The sequence below is a fragment of the Podarcis gaigeae genome, assembly GCF_964106915.1.
Source record: "Podarcis gaigeae genome assembly, chromosome: 6".
Taxonomy (NCBI): Eukaryota; Metazoa; Chordata; class Lepidosauria; order Squamata; family Lacertidae; genus Podarcis; species Podarcis gaigeae.
In genome coordinates, this window is record NC_139682.1 from 73,020,832 (window position 1) to 73,045,473 (window position 24,642).

General features: G+C 41.5%; 1 protein-coding gene across 2 annotated transcripts; it reads right to left on the reverse strand.

Moving 5' to 3' along the window:
• Nucleotides 1-1,885: 1,885 nt before the first annotated feature.
• DIPK1A (divergent protein kinase domain 1A) lies at nucleotides 1,886-24,642 on the reverse strand. 2 transcript variants are annotated; one of them, XM_083743494.1, is made up of 5 exons: nucleotides 24,168-24,642; nucleotides 9,955-10,089; nucleotides 8,681-8,788; nucleotides 6,452-6,628; nucleotides 1,886-5,194 (listed from the first exon to the last, which is right to left on the reverse strand). In XM_083743494.1, exons 2-5 carry the CDS (start codon nucleotides 10,072-10,074, stop codon nucleotides 4,382-4,384), a joined length of 1,218 nt encoding a protein of 405 aa, XP_083599620.1. In that variant the 5' UTR covers nucleotides 10,075-10,089; nucleotides 24,168-24,642; the 3' UTR covers nucleotides 1,886-4,381. The 2 variants fall into 2 exon arrangements, with proteins under 2 accessions (XP_083599620.1, XP_083599619.1); XM_083743493.1 differs by lacking the exon at nucleotides 24,168-24,642 and adding an exon at nucleotides 21,814-22,553.

Consider the following 24,642-nt stretch of genomic DNA (forward strand, 5'->3'; position numbering starts at 1 on the left):
GCTCTTTGGATATTCCACTTTCTTTGGAAGTCCACTTTCTTAGTCCATTCAGGTCTTAGAAATGCAAACCAACCCCAATCCCTCAACTGGGTTCAGCTCTAGGAACAGTAGTTTTCCCATGAACTTAGCATCACTCCCAAGCCTTAATGACATGGTGCCAGTAGGGGAGGAGGAAAATGGGGTGGGCTTTAGAGAATGGGACTGGCATGCAATTATGCTTGCTGTATGTGTGCATGAAGCATCTTCCGTGTTGCTTGTCTAATTCAGTCAAAGTGGCAGAACAGGTGCTTTGGAGAAGAATGTTGGCTCTCTTTTTAAAACAAACACCTTCCCTTCTGTGGGGTAGCAGGCACAGTTCTAACATTTGAGGTACGAGCCATGGCGAGAGATGGCAGCACCTTCCTCTAAACCAAGCAGTCCATCTTAAAATATGAGTGGAGAGTTGGAAGAGTCAGATGGCAGCACTCAGTGGGTCTAAGTATGGCTATGTCTGAATCCAATCCACAGGCCTGACAAAAGGAAAGTTGTGCTGTAAATACTTGTAAAAGCAAATGTGTTAGAAAAACCTGCCTACTTCCTCACATGTTCCACTAAAGAATGACGTGCTGTTAGACCTTGAAGAAATTCCAATGTTAAACGCAGGAAGGATAATCTGATAGATGATTTAAGGGCTAGGACCAGACATAATGCCCAACCATCTAGCAGATTTATCAGATTTCTTCTGGGAAGAACACAAGACAAATTTGAGAAACTTGCCCAGTATCAGATTCCCTCTACATTTCTCTGTAGCAAGACTTTTCTTATCCACCTCATCCCTGCTGCTGAAGGTGAGCAGTGTGACACAATAGTTGATGTTACATGAGACTTTGGGTGTAGTCCCTACTTTGCCAAGGTGCCTCTTTGTTCCTGGAGCAAATTGTTATCTCGGAGCCTCAGTTGGGAGGATAACGCCATGCAGCAGCCTGACTATGTACTAATATAAAAGGTACAGTAAGTCCAGTTGGCACTGAAATGTCATCAAAGGGGCCAAGCAGACCTTGCTGGGGAGATCATTTCATTGATGAGAGCTGCAACTAAAGTCTGTCTCCTCATTGGCACACCCAGCGTCCCTCAGAGGTGAGACCTGTGGAGGGGAGAGTGAGATCCTGAGTCATATGTCACCTGTTAAAACCAGCACTTTGAATGGGTGTTGGAAGCATACAGGCAGCCAGTATAGTTGCAATTGGTGATCTATAATCTGTTCACCTCAAAACTCAATAGGCAGCCTCATCTGCACTATGATGCATTCAGAGAATTTTCAAAGGCAGCCCCATGTAAAGTGCACTGCAATCCAATACTGATGCTACCCAGGCAAGGGTACCCCTGTCCAGATACAGTAATGATTGGGCCACTAGGGGGCAGTACAAACTAGTCATGACAAGAATTTAAGTTGATCTTTCAAGAGAGGTGAAGTAGCATATTGACTCAATGGATTTCATGGCAGTTCAGGGTTCCCATTGATTAACTGGCAAGGTCTACTGTGAAGCAGTTTAGACTTTGATCTGTTATTTCACTACCAGATCGGGCAATGCAATTATATAGTTTATCAGGCCTTGTAAAAAGGAATAAGCAGATGTTATTAAGCAGGTATAAAATGGAAACCTGATGGTACAAATGGACCAGTTTTGTCCATTCTATCTTCCCCATTTGGTTTCCCGTATTTGGAGGGACCAACTAGAACACATGGATCCATGAGTGCTTAGCTTTCATGCCCAAGAACCAGTTAATCTTTTGTCATTTCCATTATCTTATGAAGAACATTATGAAGTACTTTACTTTCACCAGAAAATTGAGGTCTTTTCCCTCCTACTCTATTAGAAGTTACTGTTCCACGCCACTGCCAGAATGGGGAAATAATTCCAGTTTATTGTAAACATTTCATATTCAAAATGAAGTCTCCTGGAGATGGTGATTTAACAGCAATCAAAATGAAATACAGTACAAACTGCATTGCTGACAAGTTCCATTATTCGAAAATTTCAAATATCTAGAAATATTTGGCTCAATATTTTTTCCCACTGAGCAATGACTTTAACAATATTGACATTCAGGTTTATCCAGCATGGATATGCCTAGTAAGATAAAAGATTTGTTTAGTGGTTGCAAATATTAAATGCTGCCTCTTAAATAACATCTGTTAATTTAAAAACAAAGTGGACATTGTGCAAGAACATTGTTAGTAAAAATATTTACACAAGGCAAATTATTAACACTTTACACATTGTACAGGGAACAAAGATGGGTTTGCTTTGTTAAGTGCATGTTCATTATGTGGGGGGAAAAGTTGTGTTGACAAAAGAGCATGTTAAATACAAGAAACCCAGATGAAGAGATACATTAACGTAAGATACTTCATCATTTTCTCCCTCTTATAACAGAAATACCAATGAATCAAGTGAAGGGTGGAGAGTGAATTAGTGTCAAGTTGAATATGCTGAAGAGCTCTGTCAAAACAATGACAAATTCCATTTGAATAGGTAGAAGTGGATGATTGTTTGATGCAACATGTCAACAACAAGAAATTAAAGTAAAATAATAGCTATGTGTTCAAATTTGCCATATTTGTTCAGAACTGGGGACTGTGCCCCTAGCCCTAGAAGAACATATAAAATAGAAATTGAAAAGTACCACACAGTTCTGAAAACAGAACTGTGGTGTGTGGTCTAAACACACACCCTACCATTGTCTTGCTTCCCTTTGCTATTTCGTGATGTGAGCAACATTACAACTCAGGACCATTAAATGCAATTTCCTTCCAGTTTGCCACATGTTCTAGAAAAAGCTGCATAATGTGTTCCAGAGTCTACTTCAAAGTAACATGGTAAGTTTGACCCACAAAGCCAGAACAATTAACTTATACAAAGTTTGGATGAATGGGTTTGCATTCAAGAATTTTGGCTTACTTGGTTCAGGAACACAGCGGGGTGAGATCAATATTAAGCATATTTGTTTCTTCAATATCGATGCTTAACCATAGAAATTGACAGGACTTGGCTTATATTTCGACACACTTGGGAGTTGCTGAGCTGTAATGGAATTACTTAAGAATAAACAGGTGACAGAATTTGGCTGCTGGATGCTTACCTTTGGCCAGATTGGTTTTTAACATTTTACCATCAGACAAACCACAGCTGGGTTATTAATTGCACTAAAGTTATGAGTTTGCCAACTCATGTATAAAATTCAGTTTTAGTGTCCCACAACTCTTTGCCTTCAGACTGTGTAATACCTTTTATTACACATCTGCTTACATTAAGACCCATATGATTGCAATTTATCAGTTTAGTGTCATTAAATATTGCTACTACAAGATGTGTGGGTGCTTAAAATCAACTGCTAGCATGGGAAAACACCTACTTTTAACTAGGAAGTTTCAACAACTTAGTAACATTCAATGTACGCATGAGGTAAATGTGTATACAAATGTATAAATGTAACAAAAAGTTCTGGTTTCAAAAACCTCCAGTTAAAACATGTTCAATTGTCACACTGAGTTTCTTTCTTAAAAATCACTAATGTGCAAATTCTGCCATGCTAAAATTAGTAAACAATCTCAAAAATATTATTTTCATTTATAAACAGTAGCTTGGATTCTACCATGTTAATTTCTAGTAGTGGTGGGTCTTGTGGCCAATGTTTGTAAAGTTACTTTCACTTTTCAAAAAGCCCTCAAAGGAAAAATTAAAAGCACTACAACCCATTTTGTAATTTGGGGGAGTAACAAGAGAAGAAGGGGTAGGGAGCAGCAAGAAAAAGAGTAACTTACAACACTGTTTAAGGGCTGCAGCCTTCTTTGGGCTTGGGGGATTCTTCAGTACTCTGCTTCAAAAACCTCTCAGGATGCAAACAGGTAGCATCTCAGGTTGAAGGTTACTTTACAACCCTTTCTTTGACAAGCCACATTTTCACATGCAGGGAGTATCTGAAGTGCCTAAGTACTTGAACGTGATTTGTATTCAGAAGTAGGGCAGGCCATCTAGAATTGTACCATGTGATTTTTTTCCTCAACAGGCAAGTTTTGCTAAAAAAGAAAAGAAAAGCATCTTTATTCTGCTCTTCTAAAACTATCTTTAAGTGAATAAGGGCAAGAGGAGAATGTGTAACCTGTATTCTTTCCCTAATGGGAGTTTTATAGCCGTATGGCTTCAGTAGTCTCTGCCAGGCAGATATTTAGAGAACATACATTTTCCAACTGGAAAAAAAATCACTGTGGTGGCTGTGTTTGAAGGAGCATTGATGAGAGAGGAGGCTAAATAAAGATTTTTTTTCAACGTTGAAGCTGTGTTTGAAAAAAAGTAGTCAGCTCCTACAGCAGCAACAATGTTCTTCCGAGACAAAGAAACTAAGAATCATTTGTATGAGATATTTTCTTCCACAGTAGAGTTTTCAGGTTGTTGAGTATCAAGGAATGCTCCATCTCCATCTGGTTTGCTGAAACTTTCAGGGCAATGCATGAGTACAGCTGTTTCTCTAACTCTTCATGTATTTCCAGAGGAGCCCCACGAAGCAGGTAATCTTTGAGCAAGTGGCACACCTTTGCCAAATTTGGCTGAATTATTTCTGTGGTACATTTCATTTTACTTTGGTCACATACAGTTCTGCAGTCCGATCCATACACACAATCCAGGTCAGACTCACAGTGACGATCTTTAATTAGTTCTTTCAGGTTCATTTCTGGCACTATTTTTCTCATGTCCACCATTTTTAAGTCATATTTATCATTGTAACCCAGGTTTTTGGCACTCGTGTCGCACATAAGGAAATTCCCATAAGGTCCATGGAAAATGTCTTCCACAAATTCTAGAAGCCCTATGGCTATTTTTGCCTTTCTAGGCCACGATGGAGTAAACCACTGATCTATGCTTCTTCTGAATCCAGAGGGAATGAAAAGTTCTATGATCCACGGAAGGCTTATTCCAAAAAGAGAGGTATATTCAACTTTTTCCATCACATATAGATCTCCACAAAAACCTAACAGTTTGGGAGTATGTTCTTTATCCTGGAGAATTACCATGAGCAGAAATTCATTCAGCTGGAGAAGCGCCCATGCTGACTTTGCTTCTGGCAAGGAAACTCGACCATCTTTGTTCCCATCAGCTACAGACAAGATGAGATTAACCAGCTCGGGAAGATTCCCCTGCTCTCCTAGTTTTGCCTAAAAAGAAACAAAAGATATATGATAAAATTATGTATTTTTTTTTTTAAAGTAACAACCAACATAGTGCTGTAAATGCTGGTGCATATTTCTCATTCTCAGTTCCTGTTTCTAGTAATGTTAGGGAGGCTATTCTAGTTCAAAGGCATTTAGGAACAAAGTTTATTACTGCCACAGTGCTCTGTGCTAAGTAGTGCAGCCATTTTAGCATTATTGTATTGTTCTGTAATAACTGAGGTGGTGTTTTTACAGTCACAAAAGAATTCAAAATCTCAACTCTTATTTTCAAACAGAATTTTGTCCCGTTATCCATTTAAAAGAGAACTCCAAAACCTCTTTACAATGACCAACCAAATGGAAGTTTCACCACTCACTTTATAATATGTGGTGGCCTTTAGGTTTTCAAATAATCCATCATGCGGTCTAGTCCTGAAGCAATACCTATATTAGGGGTGGTGAACCTCAGGCCCATGAGCCAATCTTTGCCAGTGAGGCTATTTCTCCCAAACCCCACTTACCTGTCCATCAGTTAGTGACATCAGCTGGTAGGCAGGGGGGTGTCACTTCTGCCAAGCACTGCTTCATGGGAAACATGATGGCAAAGCAGACCTCAGCAGCCATCTGAATTGAAACTTATGCATCATGGGGGCATGGAAAACGTGTGTATGAACTTAACAGTGCTTAGTTTGTCTTTTGGTTGCCATTTTTTTATGTTGCTAATGTTGTTCTATTGATTATATATGCTGTATAGATTTGTTGTGTGTTCAGCTTATTTTGTTGCTTGTTGCTTTGTTAACAATATTCCACAGATTGTAATTCTGTTACTGATGATTTGTTATTTATTCCACATGATTATGCTGTATTTGTGTTATGTTCCATTACGTTCTATCACGTTATTGCTATTTATTGTTTGTAAGCCTTGAGATTCATTTGAATGAAAAGAGGCATAGAAATATAATAAATCAAATCAAATCAAATCAAACCTTCTACTTATTAGTTGGCAAGCAGAGGGTTCAGCCTTGCTTGGTGCACTTTGCCAATGGATTCTATGCAGGGAACGTTCTGGCAAAGCAAACCCCTCAGCCCACCTCCACAGGTCAACACGTTACATCACCAGGAACTGGACTGCTGGGCCAAAAAGGTTCCCCATCCCTGGCCTATGTAAAAATTGGGTGGTGTGTATGGGATTAGGGACATCACCAGTACTTTGAGCCCACTAGCCACCACTAGAGGTAGGTGGTGAGAGTAAATACTCACTTTAAAGAGTCCATAGACCATCTCCTTGAATTTCTGAACGGTAGTTCCTCTAGTTGGTTTATCAAACAGAATAGTTTTCTTTCTCGGTTCTAGTTCAGTTCTGAGATCAATGTGAGCAATTTCTTCCATTTGGCATTTTATTACACCTTGTAGATTGCCCCAGGCTCCTAAATACATCTACACAACACAGGAGAGATAGAGATTCTGGAATTGACTAAATTTCCAGCTTAATTATTGAAACAACTTTCATTAGCATGGTGCCTCTATTAATTGGACAGATTTAATGTTTATATACAAGTACTAACAAAAGTAGTGCAGGCAGCAAGTGCTTTCTTAGAAACGTCCCTGTTCTTTTCGGGCACAGAAGAGAATGCCATTGATAAGGTAGTGCCTACTGAGATGGGTGCATGAATCATAAAAAGTACACTCATTTTCTTCTTCAGGACTAGTGATTTTAAAACAATAAAAATATGCCTATGAATAGTCACATAAGACTCAGATAAACTATTGTCTAAGATTTCTTTAACTTAGTAACAGTCCTGCTCAGTATAATACTTTGGCTGATTCAGGGTAACTGCCTGTGTATCAGGGATGGGACTGTACAAGATACATAGTATTTAAAAGCTATCCAAAGCTTTTAGTAGTCTAGCAGTAAACTCATGTCATGTATAAGGATCTCAGTTTCTCAACTATGTACTTCATTTTGCACTGATCGTGATAGATATTCAAATGTACTGCACTGGAATGCAAACACTATATCACCCAGATGGTTATTTAGTGATATACTAAACAAGCATATTTAGTGATATGCTCACTTTTTAAAGTGAGCACTATATTCTACCACTCTCTTTATGGGGAGATTTTTTTTTAAGGGCTGAAGTTCCTACATAGAAAATAATGAAAAGAGGGGTGCTTTGTAGTCTGTATCAAATAAATCCATCTACAGAAGTTTAAATATGCATTCTTTTAATCCAGCATTGAATTTAAATCACTGTTTTAAAATTCTGCCATATTCATGTTCTTTCCATTAACTATGAGTGATGACAAGCTCAGACACTTATTGAATGTAAAGCAAATCCAAATGCCAAGCCTTAGTTTGAAGCATTAGCCTTACAAAATATTACTAAAGTATATTAAAAATAGATTATTCCATAAAAAGATCTAGACCTAGCTAAAGTTTAACTGTGACTAAGCAATAGAACTCATTTCATTGGGTGGTATTCAACTGTAGACTTATAGAAATTAATGGACCTAACCTAGTCATGTTCATTAATTTTAATGGATCTAATCCAAGTAAATCTTAGCTGAATACCACCCACTGTTTCAATGATAAGCACAAGTAGCTGGGTTGGGGTCATAATGTTCTCCACTGGCTGGCAATTCAGATTTCTTTTTTTGCAATAGAACTGCATGACATTACAAAGCATTCTAGCCAGTCTCCTTTTAGACGGTAACAAAAGGCAAACAAAATGCTGTGGAACCCAAATCCTAACAGGTGCTCTTGTTCTGTGGTCCAGCCACATTTAAGGGGTTTCTGGAAGGTGAGTTTGTACCCTTTTCCTGTTTGTCAGGAGACATAACTTCCCAGACACCACTCTCTCTAGTGCTATAAAATGTTAAAGGGTTAAGGCTACTATTGCCAAACCTGAGTACCCTCTTGCTCTACAGTGAGGGACTTGGGGGAGTTCAGCATACTAAGCAAATATGTATTTCCTGAAGCATTCTAGTATAATATAGAACTAGTGCAAGCTAACAAGAGGACTTCCCAAAATCCTAGTCCTCTAGCCAGAATACCATAAAGGTGCTCAAAATGGCCAGTCTCCCTACTCTTCAAATGACACCTTTGACATCCCATAAATCCTGCAAGTCACTGAACACACACAGGGTGGTGGTTGTTGTTTTAAAAAGTTTAATTTTCTTTGAAATTTACAAATGAATTAACTTCAATACACTGACGTAGTCTAAATATGCAGAAACTGTTATTTTTCAGGTGGAATTATTTTCTGCCAAATTTACCACCCAAGTTCAGTATTAGAAGAAATGATGCTGCCAGTATCCAACATTTTAAAATCATGAAGCAGTATATATAACATGAATATTTTTGAGTGCATTTCTTCTGTATTTTATTCAGAAGTCCTTTTGACAGTGATATACCAAAGTTGTCCAGTCACCAGATTTATCACTGCTTAATGTTCTTATGAACTTGAGAAAAATATAGAGCAGACATACCTGATTGTTGGGCTTGGTTGACAAACATTTTCCAAAATACAGAGTTTGTCTTGTACATAGGCTACTACATGCTGATCCATCAATAACTCCAGTCTTGTACTTATCACACTGGAAAAAATGGCAGAGAAGACCACTATATGAGTATCAATACATTTTCTACCTCCAATGATCGGGTATCCCGGGGACCCAAACACCCTGATTCACTTTGAAGGTTCCTTTGGTCTCAAAATCCCAGACATTTTATTTCTATTTTCATTCTCTAGTCTCCCTTTGCCCACCATCTGCTCCCACTGCCTTAACCATTTTCTTCTCTTCCAACAAAACAAAAGAAAGAACATTTTCACATCATTACTGAATGCTCTTCTAGAAGATGCAGTGATAGGAAGATTAGGCAAATTCATGGGAAGCAAGGCTATTGTTGGCTATGATGGTTATGTTCCGCCTCCCTTGTTAGAGGCAACATGATTCTGAATTCCAGTTGTAGGGTGCCAGAAGTAAGGAAACTGTTGTCACATTGAAAAGCTTCCCATGGGCATCTGGTGGCCACTGGGACAAGAGGTCACTGAAATAGATGACCTAATTCAGCAGGGCTCTTCCTATGTTCTTATATTAAACTGGGCTAATTATCTGAAGAAATATTGAGTGCACAGAATAAAAGTTATTGTTTGAGCCTATACCTCATTTTGATACACAGTAGTGCATAATAGGGACGTGGGTGGCGCTGTGGGTAAAACCTCAGTGCCTAGGGCTTGCTGATCGTAAGGTCGGCGGTTCGAATCTCCACGACGGGGTGAGCTCCCGTCGTTCGGTCCCAGCTCCTGCCCACCTAGCAGTTCGAAAGCACCCTTAAGTGCAAGTAGATAAATAGGTACCGCTTTATAGCGGGAAGGTAACGGCGTTTCCATGTGCTGCGCTGGTGCTGGCTCGCCAGCTGCAGCTTCATCATGCTGGCCACGTGACCCGGAAGTGTCTTCAGATGGCGCCGGCACCCGGCCTCTTAAGCGAGATGAGCACACAACCCCAGAGTCGGACATGACTGGCCCGTACGGGCAGGGGTACCTTTACCTTTTAGTGCATAATAACAAATTGCTGAAAATTGTGCTATTTACTATGTTGTTGTTGTTTAGTCGTTGAGTCGTGTCCGACTCTTCATGACCCCATGGACCAGAGCACACCAGGCTATTTACTATATGCAATAGCAAAAGATAACATTGGTTTATTTTATATATAATAATTATATATATATAATTAAAATATTTTAAAAACGCACTTACTATTATTTTCTTGCAATCATGCCCTCTACAAAGTTCTGTGTAAGATGAATACTGAACATAAATAATCCAGCTGCCAATAAATACCCCTAGCCAGGAGAAGAAGAGATACTTCATCCGCATGTAAGAGAAACGAACCTTTAGGATAGAGAGACAAACAAGAGGGGATGGGAGGGAAAGGTTTCAGTAATATTTTATGACATCTTGCATAACCTAATTTCACTGTGCTAAGTAATAGCTTTGGTAGTAAATAAAATGCAAATTGGCATTAGCTTCAATCCAAATAAAGTAGAGAATTTTATTTCACAGCATTGAAAGCAAACTCAATTACATTTATTTTCAGTTCTCTCCAGAAACTTCTGGGTGAACCATTGGGAGTTCAAGTTTTGTCCTCATATAACAGGCATAGGCAAACTCGGCCCTCCAGATGTTTTGGGACTACAACTCCCATCATCCCTAGCTAACAGAACCAGTGGTCAGGGATGATGGGAACTGTAGTCTCAAAACATCTGGAGGGGAGGGCCGAGTTTGCCTATGCCTGTCATATAGCCACCATGTGAAGTAGGTAGGAATAACTGGAAGGAGAATTAGAAAGTAATAATTAATCACCACTTGTTAAAACTGGTCCAAAATAATCCAATTCAGATTGATATATACCAAGAACACAGAATTGTAGAGGTAGTTCTTTTATTTTCACCTGAGTAAGGAAAGTATCTTATCATTTATATCTCACTTGTCAGCACCAGCAATAGCAAGAAATGGCAGTTTCTGAACTTAAGAATTTAAGGATTTTACACACACACACACGTTTTCTATGGAAGTTTTATGTACTATCATGACTAGGATTAGGACTTGGGGGAATGAAGATTCAAATCCCCACTGAGCCATGATGCTCACTGGGTGACCTTGGGCCACAGGGTTGCTGTGTAGATAAAATTGGAGAAGGGAAGAGCCATGTATACCACTTTAGCTCCTTGGTGGAAAAGTGGGCTATAACTGTAGTAGTAGTAGTAGTAGTAGTAATAATAATAATAATAATAATAATAATAATAATAATAATAATACTATTACAACAGTATTCGAAGTAGCCTGACACAGGAACTAGCCAGCTGGCACTACCAATGTTTTAGATGATCCAATATATATGTCTATACATATGTTTAGCTCTGGAATTCATGTAACAAGCCACTTTAAATACCACATTTGAAAAGAATGCAAAGGGTGGCAGGTTAGCCTCCTCTGCAAAGTGCTTCAGTACCAATACTTCTTTACTCTCCCACTTTATTGGCTTGGGAAGCCAACTACCAGATATGTCTCAGAGGTATTCACTCACCACTTACTATATAGTGCATATGCTATGCCTACTTTTTCAAACAAAAGGTATGCAATATTATTGCTCAAGTAACAAAACTATCAAAAGCCCCAGTTCAGGAAGCTGTAGATCAGAGGCATGTGGAAGAAAACCTAATTGCCTTTTATCCTTAAAACATGATCCCTTCAAATCAAGTTTCAGGTCAGAGATGGGTCAGTAAAAGAAAACTCATTCTTTGCCTGCCTGTATTGTACCCAACCTGTGAACAAACAGACTTCAGTTTCCTTTATATGAAGAGACAAACAAAAAACACCATTATTCATATATAAAAGTATGTTTGAAGTTAACAGGAGTCAAATTTGACTTTGCCTGGCAAACTAGTTGGAGTGTTTACTTCTCACCTTCCACAGGCTTTTAATGCATTTCTCTCCCTGCCCCCCCCCCCAGCAAGAAAGTGAGAATTGTTGCACTACTCCCCCTTTTTAAAAACATTGGCAGACTTTGGTCCACAGAATGAATGTGGTATCTCCCTCTCTGTAAGATTCATCCATACGTTGCTTACTTATGCTGTCACTCTTTTTTGGCTCCTTTTAAAGGTTTACCACTTAGGTTTTTAAGTAGATTTTGAAGAGAGGAAAGAAACTACTCCATTCCACACTCCATCAAAATATTGTGAGAAAGAGTTGCTTTTTATTCCCAGACATCTAAGTCTAAGGCTGAAACAGGCATTTCATGTGAAATTATATAATGAACTACCCTCTCTCCCCATGTCAACTTCAAAAAGAAGCAAAATGGAGAGGGCTGCCCCACAGTTCTCTGCTCAAACCACCCCACTACAACTTCAAATCATCCCACAAAACTGCCTCACCCACAGCATGTATGGAGTCTGATGGGGGCTGGGGAGGAAGAGTGGTTGTAAGAGTGAATTAGGAGTGGATGTGCAACAGGCAGGGGAAAGAGTTGAGCACCCATGCCTGCTGCTTATCTGTTTCCTTCTGTTCCTTCCAAAGGTGCCTTTTTTAAAAAAAAGGATTTTCATGCAATTGTTTGTAATGCCAATGCTGTTTCTTGGAGACAACAATACAGGTGAAGCTGCATTCCTTGACTAGACAGCAGATCCTGATTAATAATGCCCTTTTTTGTTAACCCAGATGTACTGTTGTAAGGATCTAGCATAGTCTTAGATTTACATTTATACAACCGGCTGAAATTTAACAATATGCAGCATTGCGAAAGAAGGGAAATGAGAAGAGAGAAGTTACAAAACAGGAGAGCGGAAGTCTACTCACAACCCATGACATGGATGGCATTCACATACCCTCCAACATTTCTTCAGTGAAAATAGGGGCATCCCATTCCATAATGATAATTTTACTATTTATACCCCACACATCTTACTGGGTTGCCCCAGCCACTCTGGGCGGCTTCCAGCATATATAATAATATAATAAAACAATAACATTAAAAAAACCTTCCCCATACAGGATTGCCTTCAGACGGCTCAGGGGTCGGATAACTCCGTACCCTCCAACATTTCTCCAATAGAGACATGCTAAGGAAAAGTGGGACATTCTGAGATCAAATCAGAGACCGGGATGGCTTCTCTAAATCAGGGGCGTCCCTGGAAAATAGGGACACTTGGAGATTATCAATCCATATGTACAGACATTTTAAAAAAGAAGAATTTTCAGGAAGTTGATGGACCTGTTTTCTCTTATTGTATAGTCTAATTTTGGCTTATATTTGTGTGTCTTGGATTTGGTTTTGTACTAAATATGAGTTACTGAAATTGATATATCGGATATAAGTCTTAGTAGGGCCCAAACCTCCACAGACAATGAGGCCGAACACTTATGAGCAATCATAGAAAAGCTATCACCAGTGTGCCCTGGTTATTTTTATGGGATCTAGGAGATAGTCAACTGGCCACTGCTGGGAAAAAAGTATGATGGATCAAGCCATTTTTATGTGCAAAGCAGGGCTCACTGGCAAAACATGGAATTCAACCAGCTAAATATATTGTTTGCATCCTTCTTGTTTATCATTTATTTAAAATATTTCTTATCTACTTTTCATTGCCTTCACATACAAAGATATCACAGGAAAGGTACCGTACTTCCTCCAGAAAATGAATTGGTCCAGCATCAGAAGAGGCTTTATGGCGAAAGGAAATTAACCCATAATAACCAGAACAGTAATCTCCAAACACCAGACTGTATTCCCTTTCCCCACAAAAGAAAGTTATGAAGGAAGTCAGATTAAAGAATCAACTGCTATCTATGGCATGCAAGAATGAGCAATAAAACTGCAGACTAAACTCAAGCCTATTAAGTGCATATCAACAAGAATTAGACAGAATGTTTATTTCTTAACATCAGAAAAACAGATACTGCTAAAGAAAACTCTCAGCATAGCATTTACTGTGTGTAAAAAGCCTACTGAAAATCACATTTATGGCACAATTAAAGTTATAGCCAATAGTATTACTAATACAGAGAATTTCACGTTTGCCAGTATCACAAGACTTCATTTATTTATATTCTACTTCCCAGTGTGCTTTGAAAGACTAACAGTTTAAAAGCTACAATGTCAAAGTAACCAGCCAATAAAATCCATTGAAATAAATTCAACTAATTAGCAGCAGATAGCATCAACAGCCAATGAAACCCAACATAATTTAGAATAAACCCAAATTCTTATAAAGGTCTATTTTTACCAATGCCCTCAATATAGAAAGGCAGGCAGGGGTTTCTTTAAGCAGGAAGCTGCTGCTAAAGAGGCTCTGACCTTGTGATAGATGGGACACCCATAGCCAAGGCTCTTCACAGACAATCCTGATAACACTTGTGTGGGGAGGGCATATGGTAGATTACAATAAATCAGAGGTAGAGCATCTCCTTCGTATGCAGAAGGTTCCAGGTTTAATCCTTAGCATGTCCAGCTAAGGCTGGGAGGTAACCCTGCCTGAAGTCTTGGAGAGCTGTTGCCAATCAGTGTGTAGGCAATGTTGAGCTACATGGATCAACCGTCCGACATGGTATAAGGTCGCTTCCTATATTTCTGCAGGTGACCAGAGTTCAAACAATGTCATTATTTTAAGAGTACAGAAAAAGCATCTTCAGATGCTCCAAGTAACTGGAAACTAGTACAGCTAGCCACCCAAAGTCACTTTCTAGCCATTGCATTCTGGACTCTAAATAACCAGACAAACTGTCCCGCAAAAATGTTTTTTGATACGGTTGATGACTTCTTTTCTTTCATTTCTACATTAATGTGATTATAACAGTTTTCTTTTCAAATGATTCAAACACTATACTATGTTAAACTATGTTAAAGCACACTGGGAAGTAGAATATAAATAAATGAAGTCTTGTGATACTGGCAAACTTTAAAAATACTATAATACTATACTTAATAATAAGTAATAGCTTTATAATTGTTTAAGTCAAATTCTTATTTTCTCTAGGATGTTGAAATGCCTTTCCTTTCCTTCACTTTCATATAATCTTTCTTGAGACAAAGATCTAATGCACATTGTAATTAAATGTAACTAAGAGTACTGTGAAACTTTTATGTTTGCTAATAAAAATTATGAAAAACAAAACAAATTAAAATATCCAGGAGGTGTCATGGAAACGAGCTGGCAAAATGCACTTCCACTGATGTGACCTTAAAATAATTATGGTAGATGTTCAATATAAAAACTTACACATCTACGAATACTAAAGAAAATGGCTTTGTTAAGTGATAAAAGATTATTTACAGATATACAAGCCAACTCTGCATCAGTTCCCCACAAAGCTTTAACTAGTCATGCTAAGTCAAAGTAAAATAACAAGTATTTTGGGGGGGAAACTGTGACATCAGAATAAAATTGTTTCAGAGCTAGCAAATGATTTTCTTTCCCTTACTGCCTTTCTCATTCCCACTAATCCTCTTGGAAATGAACCAAAAACCACAGAAAGAAAAAACGCAAATGACGACACCTAGCAAGGCATTTACAGAGTCAATATTCTGTTAAACAGTGTGAACTGCATGGTAATTAGTTATTCACCATGTGAGATGCATCTCAAACAGCACAATTTCTGGCAAAAGTTGAGTCTGGAAAGGTTCCAGAGCACATTGATACTAGAAACAGACCTAGTCAGAGATGATGATGAATAAGATGCAGTGCTTTGAGCTATTGTATTTTAATATTAAAGGGCTACAAAAGAAGTTTAAAGCAGCCTTCTGCTGTTCCATATCTCCTTGCTTTAGTTCCCCAGATCCTTCATCTTCTGCTTTCCCTGTTGCATACAAGATTTGTTCTGCTGCCAGGAACTAGAAAAAGGTGCAGCCTGGGAGCTTCATAATCACCCCTTCCCCCCCTCACTACCACAACCAGGGAAAACACAGCAGAGATTTCTGAATACAACAAGTCTTGGCTTTCTCTGTGAAACAAGGGATAGCCAACAAGTCAAGTCCCATGGCACGCCTAAGGAACACACACAAAAATTCTGCTGTGGTTGCCAGGAGCAGCACAAGGAAGCAGATGGTGGCAGGAGACGGACATGCTTATTCAGTTGCCACTCACGGGGTTAGGGAAATTCTAGTTCCCCAGACAAGCTGTAATTACAAGGCTAGTTTTAAGTAAAACATGGTCTGGTAAAATAAAAAAGTGTTTTATCACCTGTTTATCATGTTTGTTTTGCACAGAGCATGAACAGTAATTCTAAACTAACAGCTTTATCAAATTTCCGGCAATATTAGTTTGGCCAAATAACCAAATCAAGTAATTGAAATATGTGGCTTCCTGTGGATTTCTAGCTTCAGTGTTTTTACAGAAGCCCATGAGATTTAAAATCCAGATTAAATGGGAATCTTAACCACATGCAGTCACAGTTAAACTCAGTGCCAGCACATCCCCTAATTACATTGAAGGCAGAAGACAGAAATGAAATGCCAAGAGAGAAGCCAGTACAGCAAGTACCCATTCTAGAGGCTACCTCCTAAGCTCTTAAACATTTTTAAGAGGGAGCCATCAGCCCTCCTACAAGGATTACTAACCCATGAGAGTGGAGATCCCTATAACACTTAAAGTATGTAAGTCCTTTTAAAAAAAAACCCACAACAACTCCCTTCCTTCCTCTCTTTGTCAAGGCAATACAAGGGTATGGCAGCAAACTTCATCTACTACAAACAAAGTTCTAGAAGTGAAGATGTCAGATCTTCAACCGCAGGTAAACAAATCAGAAAACATTAGTGTTCTCCATATAATTTTGTTGTCATAAAGGATGTCAAAGTCGTTACTGTATTTCTATTAACCATATTTTTAACATCCACACAAAGCAAACACAAGGCAACTGTATCATGATGTCTTTCGAAAACAACATTCCTAAGAGCAGCTCTGTGTAGTTTAAAAATTGCTTTCCCTTTCAAAAAAAAAAAAAAAAAGACTCCTTACTTTATTTTATACTATGTTCCTTTTGGGGGGGGGGGTTCACTAAAGTTACAGAACTAAGTTAGAATATGTACTAAGTTAGAATAAGATTAAGATGCTAACTGGATACATCAGAAATGTATGTATTATAGAAAGCAGCTTACAAATATGGCACCAAATGCATTTGTCAATTATAAATCTCTAACAAGTGTTTGAATATGGAAGCATATTCAAGTACTGGAACTGAACAATGATGCTGCAATGTGCTTCATTGAATCATATAGCTTCTAGAATTACTTGTGGAGGAGGAAAACGATGGGGCTTGAAACTGTTCCAAGGACACAAAGATTTGAGGACAAGCTAGAAGAAAGGGGCATGATGGAGATGCAATTGTGTTGGAGTTCCATAGTGGGGAAAGGATTACAATTTATGTTCAAAGAAGAGCAAGCTATGAAGCAGAAATGTAGGACAAAGGCACAATTGTAATATACCTATACTTTGCAGGTGTTATGTTTCACCAATATAAGAAACAAGGCAATTACCTCTGCTTTACAAATGGGAAAATGCAAGTGCTCAGTGATAAAATTATATTCTATGCTGCCTACACCATATGCAAATATACATGAACACACACTGAGTGAGAAGCATCTGATACAGAAACAAGATATAGTTCTTGCCCAGAGCAAAATATAGATCCCTGTTAATGCTGTTTATTTTTAGGACAGACTTACACACATACACAAAGATAAAATATTGAAGTATCTTGACCTTAGACAGAGAGTTACATTTGTCTGACCTTGCAAGCAGCTGCATCACCCTGTTTAGCAGAATGTTTGCACAGCTCTCTCCCAATGTACCCTAACCAAAATTAGTTTAAATACTGGCTGAAATATTTAATGATGTTGCCTTTGTTATCATAATCTTGATTTCTTTGTAAGTTACCTTGATTTTTTTTTTTTACTGAAGGGCAGAGTATACCCTTTAAATAAAAATAAAACAGAATAAGGTTAACAAGCTTCCTATACATTAACCCCTTCTGTGTTCCATGTTGCTACTAGATAGTTATTTGAAAACACAAGGCAAACTAAGGACAAAGACTATGCTGCTCTTCCTTGCTTTTGCCTCCCTAAGCGTCTGCACAACAAAGAAAGAGACCCAATTTTATCCAAAGTAGCTCTATTGTAATAATATAAGTTTTCAACCATGTACAAAAATGCAAAATAGCAAAAAAATACTAACAGATACAGATCACCAGTAAAACACCCGGTTCAATAAAGTATCACTGAAGTGCCTTCAATTGAGTAACTTCTGACTGCTTGGGATACGTTCCTAATCAATTAAGTTGTTCAAGTTTCCAGCTTGGACAATGAAAAGCACCAGACTTTCCAGGAAGCAATTCTTCCAACTTCTTGTGCTTCTTTTAAAAGACATCCCCCTAAATGTACATAATTCTCTGCTTTACAACACAGAGAATTTAAATACATTTAAAAATACATATTTTAAAAATTGCACATGAACCAACAAGATACCTGAAGTCCTATCCTCACCTCACCAGCCAAAGGAACGAACCAATCTCTTCTCAGTTTATACCAGCCATAGCAGGCTCCAGTTGCTTCCTTCAAGACACCATCACGAACCTGGTGCCCTCTAGATATTTTAGAATATATCTCCTATCAATGTAGCCAGCACCATGATGCCTGGGGTTGATGAGAATCATAGTCCAAAACACCCAGGGACCAACAGGTTGGTAAAGGAACAATATTTCATTTGTGACATATAGGTTTTAATCAATATAAATACTAGTTTAAAAAAATTCTAAGTGGAAGCAGACACCACACTGACCATGTTACAAAAATACCGATAAAACAAACATTTCACTTAAAACACTGGGGTAACTGTCTGCAGTGCCTAAGTAGAGAATTGTGCATAATGTGTAGGAAACATTTTTAAAAAATAATAATAAACAGCACATTGGATGCATTACAACTTCCTGGAATGACTGGTATTCTTCATTCAAGAGAATATGGTTAAGAACTTTAATTTCCTTGGAGGAAGTTATTATTCTTTGTAGAATACTTTGCTGCCTCCATTACACCCTTAATTACAGTCTAGTCTTAAGGAGGGGACTCAACTGGTGACAGCTCACTGTGACCTGTTAGCAAAGCATTTTGAGGATAAAACCGCTTGCATCCACCAGGATCTTGACTCCAGTGTTATAGCAGATGAAACCAGAGCACTGTCTAGTATTGTTATATTGGATGAGTTTCCGCTAGCAAGGCTCGAGGATATGGACAAGGTGCTTGGCTCAGTTAAGGCGATCACTTGCGCTCTGGACCCATCCCCTCTTGGCTGCTAAAAATTGGTAGGGATGGGACAGCTGGCTGGGCCAGGGAGGTGATTAATGCCTCCTTGTGAGAGGGGGTGATCCCTGCCTGCTTGAAGGAGGCAGTAGTAAAACCACTCCTTGAGAAACCTTCCCTGGCTTTGGAAAATCTAAGTAATTACTGGCCAGTTGCCAATCTCTTTTTCTTGGGCAGGTCCTCTTGGAGGAAACTGATTTTCTAGATCCATTTCAATTGGAGTTTAGGCCTGGTTTTGGCACAGAAACTGCTTCGATCTTCCTGTATGCTGACCTATGTATCCTTGTTAATTCTCCTTGACCTCTCAGTAGCTTTCAACAGCATCGACTATGGTATCCTTCTGGAGTGGATGTCCAAGTTAGGGGTGGGTGGCACCACTTTGCAATGATTCAGGTCCTAATTGGATGGTCATATCTAGAGGGTGATGCTTGGGGCGTGCTCTTCAGCCTCATGGAGCCTTCAATGTGGGGTCCCTTAAGGTTCAATTTTATCCCTTATAACAACTACATGAAATTGCTGAGTGGAGTCATCTGAAGTTTTGGAGTAAGTTGTCAGCAATATGCTGATGACACACTTCTCCTTTACATCTGCTGGTGTGGCAGTGGACTGTTGTGTTGCCTTGGTAATAGACTGGAAGAGAGCCAACAAAATGAAGTTCAATCCTGATAAGACTGAGGCACCGTTTGTGGGTGGTTCCCTAGACTGAATGAATGGGAGTTTGCTTGTTCTTGATGAGATTATACTCCCTCTGGATCAGTGAGTATGTAGCTTGGGGGTAATTCGGGGTCCATTGCTATGACTTGAGGCTCAGGTGCCCTCAGTGACACAGAGCGTCTTCCATCAGTTTCAGCTGGTAGCCTAGCTGTGCCCCCATCTGGACAGGGATAGCCTAACTTCTGTTGTCTCTGCTCTGGTAACATCTAGGTTAGATTACTGCAGCATGTTATACAAGGGCTGCCTCTGAAGATGGTTCAGAAACTTCACCGGCCAGGTTGCTCACTTGGCCAAAATGGTTTGAGCATATAACACCAATCCTGGCCTGAATACACTAGCTGCCAATTAGTTTCCAGGCCCAATTCAAAGTGCTGGTTTTGACCTATAAAGCCTTAAATGACTCAGGACCACAATACCTCAGGGATTGCCTCTCCCCGTATGAACCACCCCAGGCCTTGTGACTATCATCTGAGGCCCTTCTTCATGTTCCTCCTCCATGAGAGGCTGGAGGTTGGCAACCCAAGAACAGGCCTTCTCTGCTGTGGTTCCCTGCCTGTGAAATGCTCTCCCCCAGGGAGGTTAGGGGCTAGGTTAGATAAGCGAAGTACATGGATGTGTGATAAAAAGCACAGTATTTCCTCCACAGTTATTCTGATACAGATTTATACATAACACACATACATACATATGACTGTCAAAGAGTCCTGCTGGATCAGGCCAGTATCCCATTCTCACAACAACCAACAAAATCTATACAGGAAGTCCATAGGCAGGACATGACTGCAACAGTATTCTTCTCACTTGTGCTCTCAAAGAACTATCACATAACCAAAGGCAGATGAACATGTGTAAAACTAGTACATCTGGCTGTTTCTGTATTAGCCTCTCTAACAAGATTAACACTTTCTAAAGCACATTTTCTGCCTTTTAACATTGTGTCCTATCTTGCAGCTGACATGAAGCTGCAGCCTTTCAGTGCAATATCTTTCTGTAAACTGCATAGAGGCTTTCCTAAAATCAAGTGGCATATAAATTGTTGTTGAATTTATATATATAATATAGATTCAAACTGTTGAACTGTGGAGGTGAGAAACCAGCCAGGTACATCTGAAATCTGGAAAAAACGGTACAAAATTCATTGCACAAACTCAAAAAATTCAAGTTAAATAGGGAGGACCCCAGAACTGCTGAGGAGCCCCGGAACCAGCAGATTAAGCAAAAAACGCTCCAAAAACAGCAGTGACTGGGAAGGAGTGAGTGGGAGGGAGGAGAAGTGGAAGAGTGGAGAAAGCAAGAGCCACAAATGGCCAACCAGGGGCGCTAACATTAATAAAATATTGGGGGCAGGGGAAGAAGTAAATCCCTTCTTCACACAATCGCAAGACTTGGCACACATACCCCATTCAAATGGCAATGCCCATCAACTTTAGGTTGGTGGCCCGCTCAAATATTTTATGGGGGGGTGCACAAAGGGTCCTCAGGCCCCTAGGAGTTGGCTCCTATGTTACTACCTCCATCTCTCCATTACAACGCCTGGTAGGCTGGCATAGGAGCCAACTCCGGGGGGGGTCTTCGCTCCCCCCAATATATCTATATATCTATGTGGGCGCCAGCTCCCCCCTCGCCCCCCAGGTTTTTGGGCATTGCCATGCCAACAGTGTGCGTCCGCTCGTGCCATGGGATCGATTATGCGGGACAGGGCTTACCTGCCCCACCCCCACCCAAAAATCAATTATTTTATTCAAGTTGGCACCCCCGTAGGTAGGCTTGTTAAGGGGCAAACTCCAACGGAGCGGGGTGGGAAGGGAAAGGGTGGTGGGTCTGTTGAGCGGCGACAGATCTAACACGCGTTCCCCTGCTTCCCGTGGGAACGGCGCCCCGCGCGCCTCCCTCTCCTGCCGCCCAGGTGCGCCGCCTCCGCCTCGCGCACCTGCCGGCCTCGCTCCCTCCCCTCCGGCGCTGCGGCCGACGCCGCCTTCCTCCTCCTCCTCCTCCTCCTCCTCCGCCCGCCGCAGCCCCTTCTCCTGACCCCGGTCTCCGGCCCATCCCGGACTCACCTGGCTGTAATAGGGCTTCCTGAGCCAGGCCCCCGCGAAGAGCCTCCTCGCCATGGTAAAGGATGGCACATCCCCGCAGCGGGCCGCGGCGGAGTCCCCGGAGGAGGGCGGCGAGAGAGGCGCCCGCTCTCCCCTGCGTCCGCCCGGTGGCGCTGAGGGGGCCGAGGGGGCCGCCGGCCTTCTGTCACCGCCGACGAGGCAACGAAACGTGCCCGAGTCCGGGGGGAGGGAGGGGGCGGGGAGGAGGGGAGGCGGCAACGGCTCTCCTGACCCCGCCCCGCTTGGCAACTGTCAGAAGGCGGGCGGCGCGAGGGAAGAGGGCGGCTTTTTCTCCTCAGCCTTCGAGGGACCTGAGGGACACTAGGAGGCGCCGCTTCTGCCGCCGCCGACACCCGCCCGGTGGCGCCTCCTCTTTTCTCTCCCCCTCAGCTTCCGGTTGCGGAGGGAGGCGACGTGGCGCGCAACCCCGAAACTCCCCTGCCCGCAGCCGCATCGCCTTCCAGTGCGGAAGTGGCCCTGGGTGGGAGGGTGATAGGAGCCAAGTCCTGGGGGATCAGGTCCTTTCAGCACCCAGACCCCCAATAAAATATTTGATTTCCCCTCCACCGCGCAGTTGATGAGCATTGCCAATCAAATAATAGTGTGCATTTGAGCGATGGGACTTACCTGCCCCCCCAAATATTTTATTCCAGTTGGCACCCCTATGTGTGTCTTAAATTTAGGAACCCTTGCCCATTCCCCGCCTAGCTAGAATCCGTGCTTTTGAATTGTGGTGCTGGAGGAGACTCTTGAGAGTCCCATGGACTGCAAGAAGATCAAACCTCTCCATTCTTAAGGAAATCAGCCCTGAGTGCTCACTGGAAGGACAGATCCTGAAGCTGAGACTCCAATACTTTGGCCGCCTCATGAGAAGGGAAGACTCCCTGGAGAAGACCCTGATGTTGGGAAAGATGGAGGGCACAAGGAGAAGGGGACGACAGAGGACGAGATGGTTGGACAGTGTTCTCGAAGCTACCAGCATGGGTTTGACCAAACTGTGGGAGGCAGTGGAAGACAAGAGTGCCTGGCGTGCTCTGGTCCATGGGGTCATGAAGAGTTGGACACAACTAAACGACTAAACAACAACATTGCTGGTGGTGAAGCGGTGTTTCCTGGCTTGGACTACACTCTACGTGGGGCTACCTTTGAAGGTGACCCGGAAACACCAACTAATCCAGAATGCGGCACCTAGACTGGTGACCGGGAGTGGCCACTCAAACCATATAACCCTGAAAGACTTACATTGGCTCCCAGGACGTTTCCGAGCACAATTCAAAGTGTTGGTGCGGACCTTTAAAGTCCTAAACAGCCTCGGCCCAGTATACCTGAAGGAGCGTCTCCACCCCCACTGTTCAGCCCAGATACTGTGGTCCAGCACTGAGGGCCTTCTGGCAGTTCCCTCACAGCGGCGAGAAGTGAAACTACAGGGAACCAGGCAGAGTGCCTTCTCAGTAGTGGCACCCGCCCTGTGGAACGCCCTCCCACCAGATGTCAAGGAAATAAACTATCTGACTTTCAGAAGACATCTGAAAGCAGCCCTGTTTAGGAAAGTTTTTAATGTTTGATGTTCTATTAATTATGTTGGGATAGTTTGGATGAAGAAGAGTTTGGATTTGATATCCCTCCTTTCACTCCCTTTAAGGAGTCTCAAAGCGGCTAACATTCTCCTTTCCCTTCCTCCCCCACAACAAACACTCTGTGAGGTGAGTGGGGCTGAGAGACTTCAGAGAAGTGTGACTAGCCCAAGGTCACCCAGCAGCTGCATGTGGAGGAGCGGAGACGCGAACCCGGTTCCCCAGATTACAAGACTACTGCTCTTGACCACTGCACCACACTGGCACACTACCCACCCAGAGTGGCTGGGGAAACCCAGCCAGATGGGCGGGGTATAAATTATAAATTATAAATTTATAAATTATAAATTATTATTATTAGAGAAGGTTGCCCCGGGCATGTTTAGAGTTCTCTTCATTTCCCTCAGCTGCGCAAGCACACACACACAGCTATGCATATAGAGAGAACTTTTATCATAATAAGGGACATCAGAAGAGTCAGGCCAATGGTCCATCTAGCCCAGCTGCTCATTCTCCCCATGACCAACCAGATACCCCCTGTGAGCAGGACCTGAGCCTAAGAGCACTCTTTCCTCGTGCTGTTTCCCCCCCAGCCACTGGTATACAGAAGCATGCTCTCTCTGTGGAGGCAGAGCAAAGCCATCACAGCCAGTAAGTAGCCATGGTTAGCTGTATCCTCTGTAAATTCGTCCAAGCCCCTTTTAAAGCCATCCAAGTTGGTGGCCACCACTTGCCTCTTACGGGAGGGAGAGAGTTCCATAGTTCTTGGTTAACTTCCTTCTTAAAAGGAAGCCCTTCTTCTCAGCACATAGTTAAAGTATGGGATTTGCTACCGCAAGATGTCGCAAAGGCTGCCAGCTTGGATGGTTTTAGAAGGGGATTAGAGAAATTCCTGGAGGATAAGGCTACAGAGGACTACTAGTCACAATGGCCATTTATGGCATCGAGGATCAGAGGGAATATGCTGGGAAGCGGTTGCTGGGAAACAGGAGGAAGAGAGGGTTATTGCCCTCATGTTTGGTTTGTGGGTTTCTCACAGGTCTCTGGTTGACCACTGTGGAACTGCATGCTGGACTGAATGGGCCTTTGGTTCTGATCCATGCTCTTATTATCCTGTTCTTATTGCTTATACTTTCCCAACAGGCCACAGCCAGGTACATGAGTCTGATCATTTCTAGGCATGCAGAGCAAGCAAGCAGTGTGTGTTGAAGACTGG

Bases quoted from the DNA above. Each gene is read 5' to 3' on its own strand.
- DIPK1A (XM_083743493.1), bottom strand. From the start codon at position 21,867: ATGGCGAGGAGGCTCTTCGCGGGGGCCTGGCTCAGGAAGCCCTATTAC. The intron at 8,789-9,954 runs GTAAGTGCGTTT...CATTTTTTCCAG, and splicing joins ATGATTGCAAGAAAATAATA to TGTGATAAGTACAAGACTGG. The intron at 6,629-8,680 runs GTATGTCTGCTC...TGTGTTGTGTAG, and splicing joins CAACCAAGCCCAACAATCAG to ATGTATTTAGGAGCCTGGGG.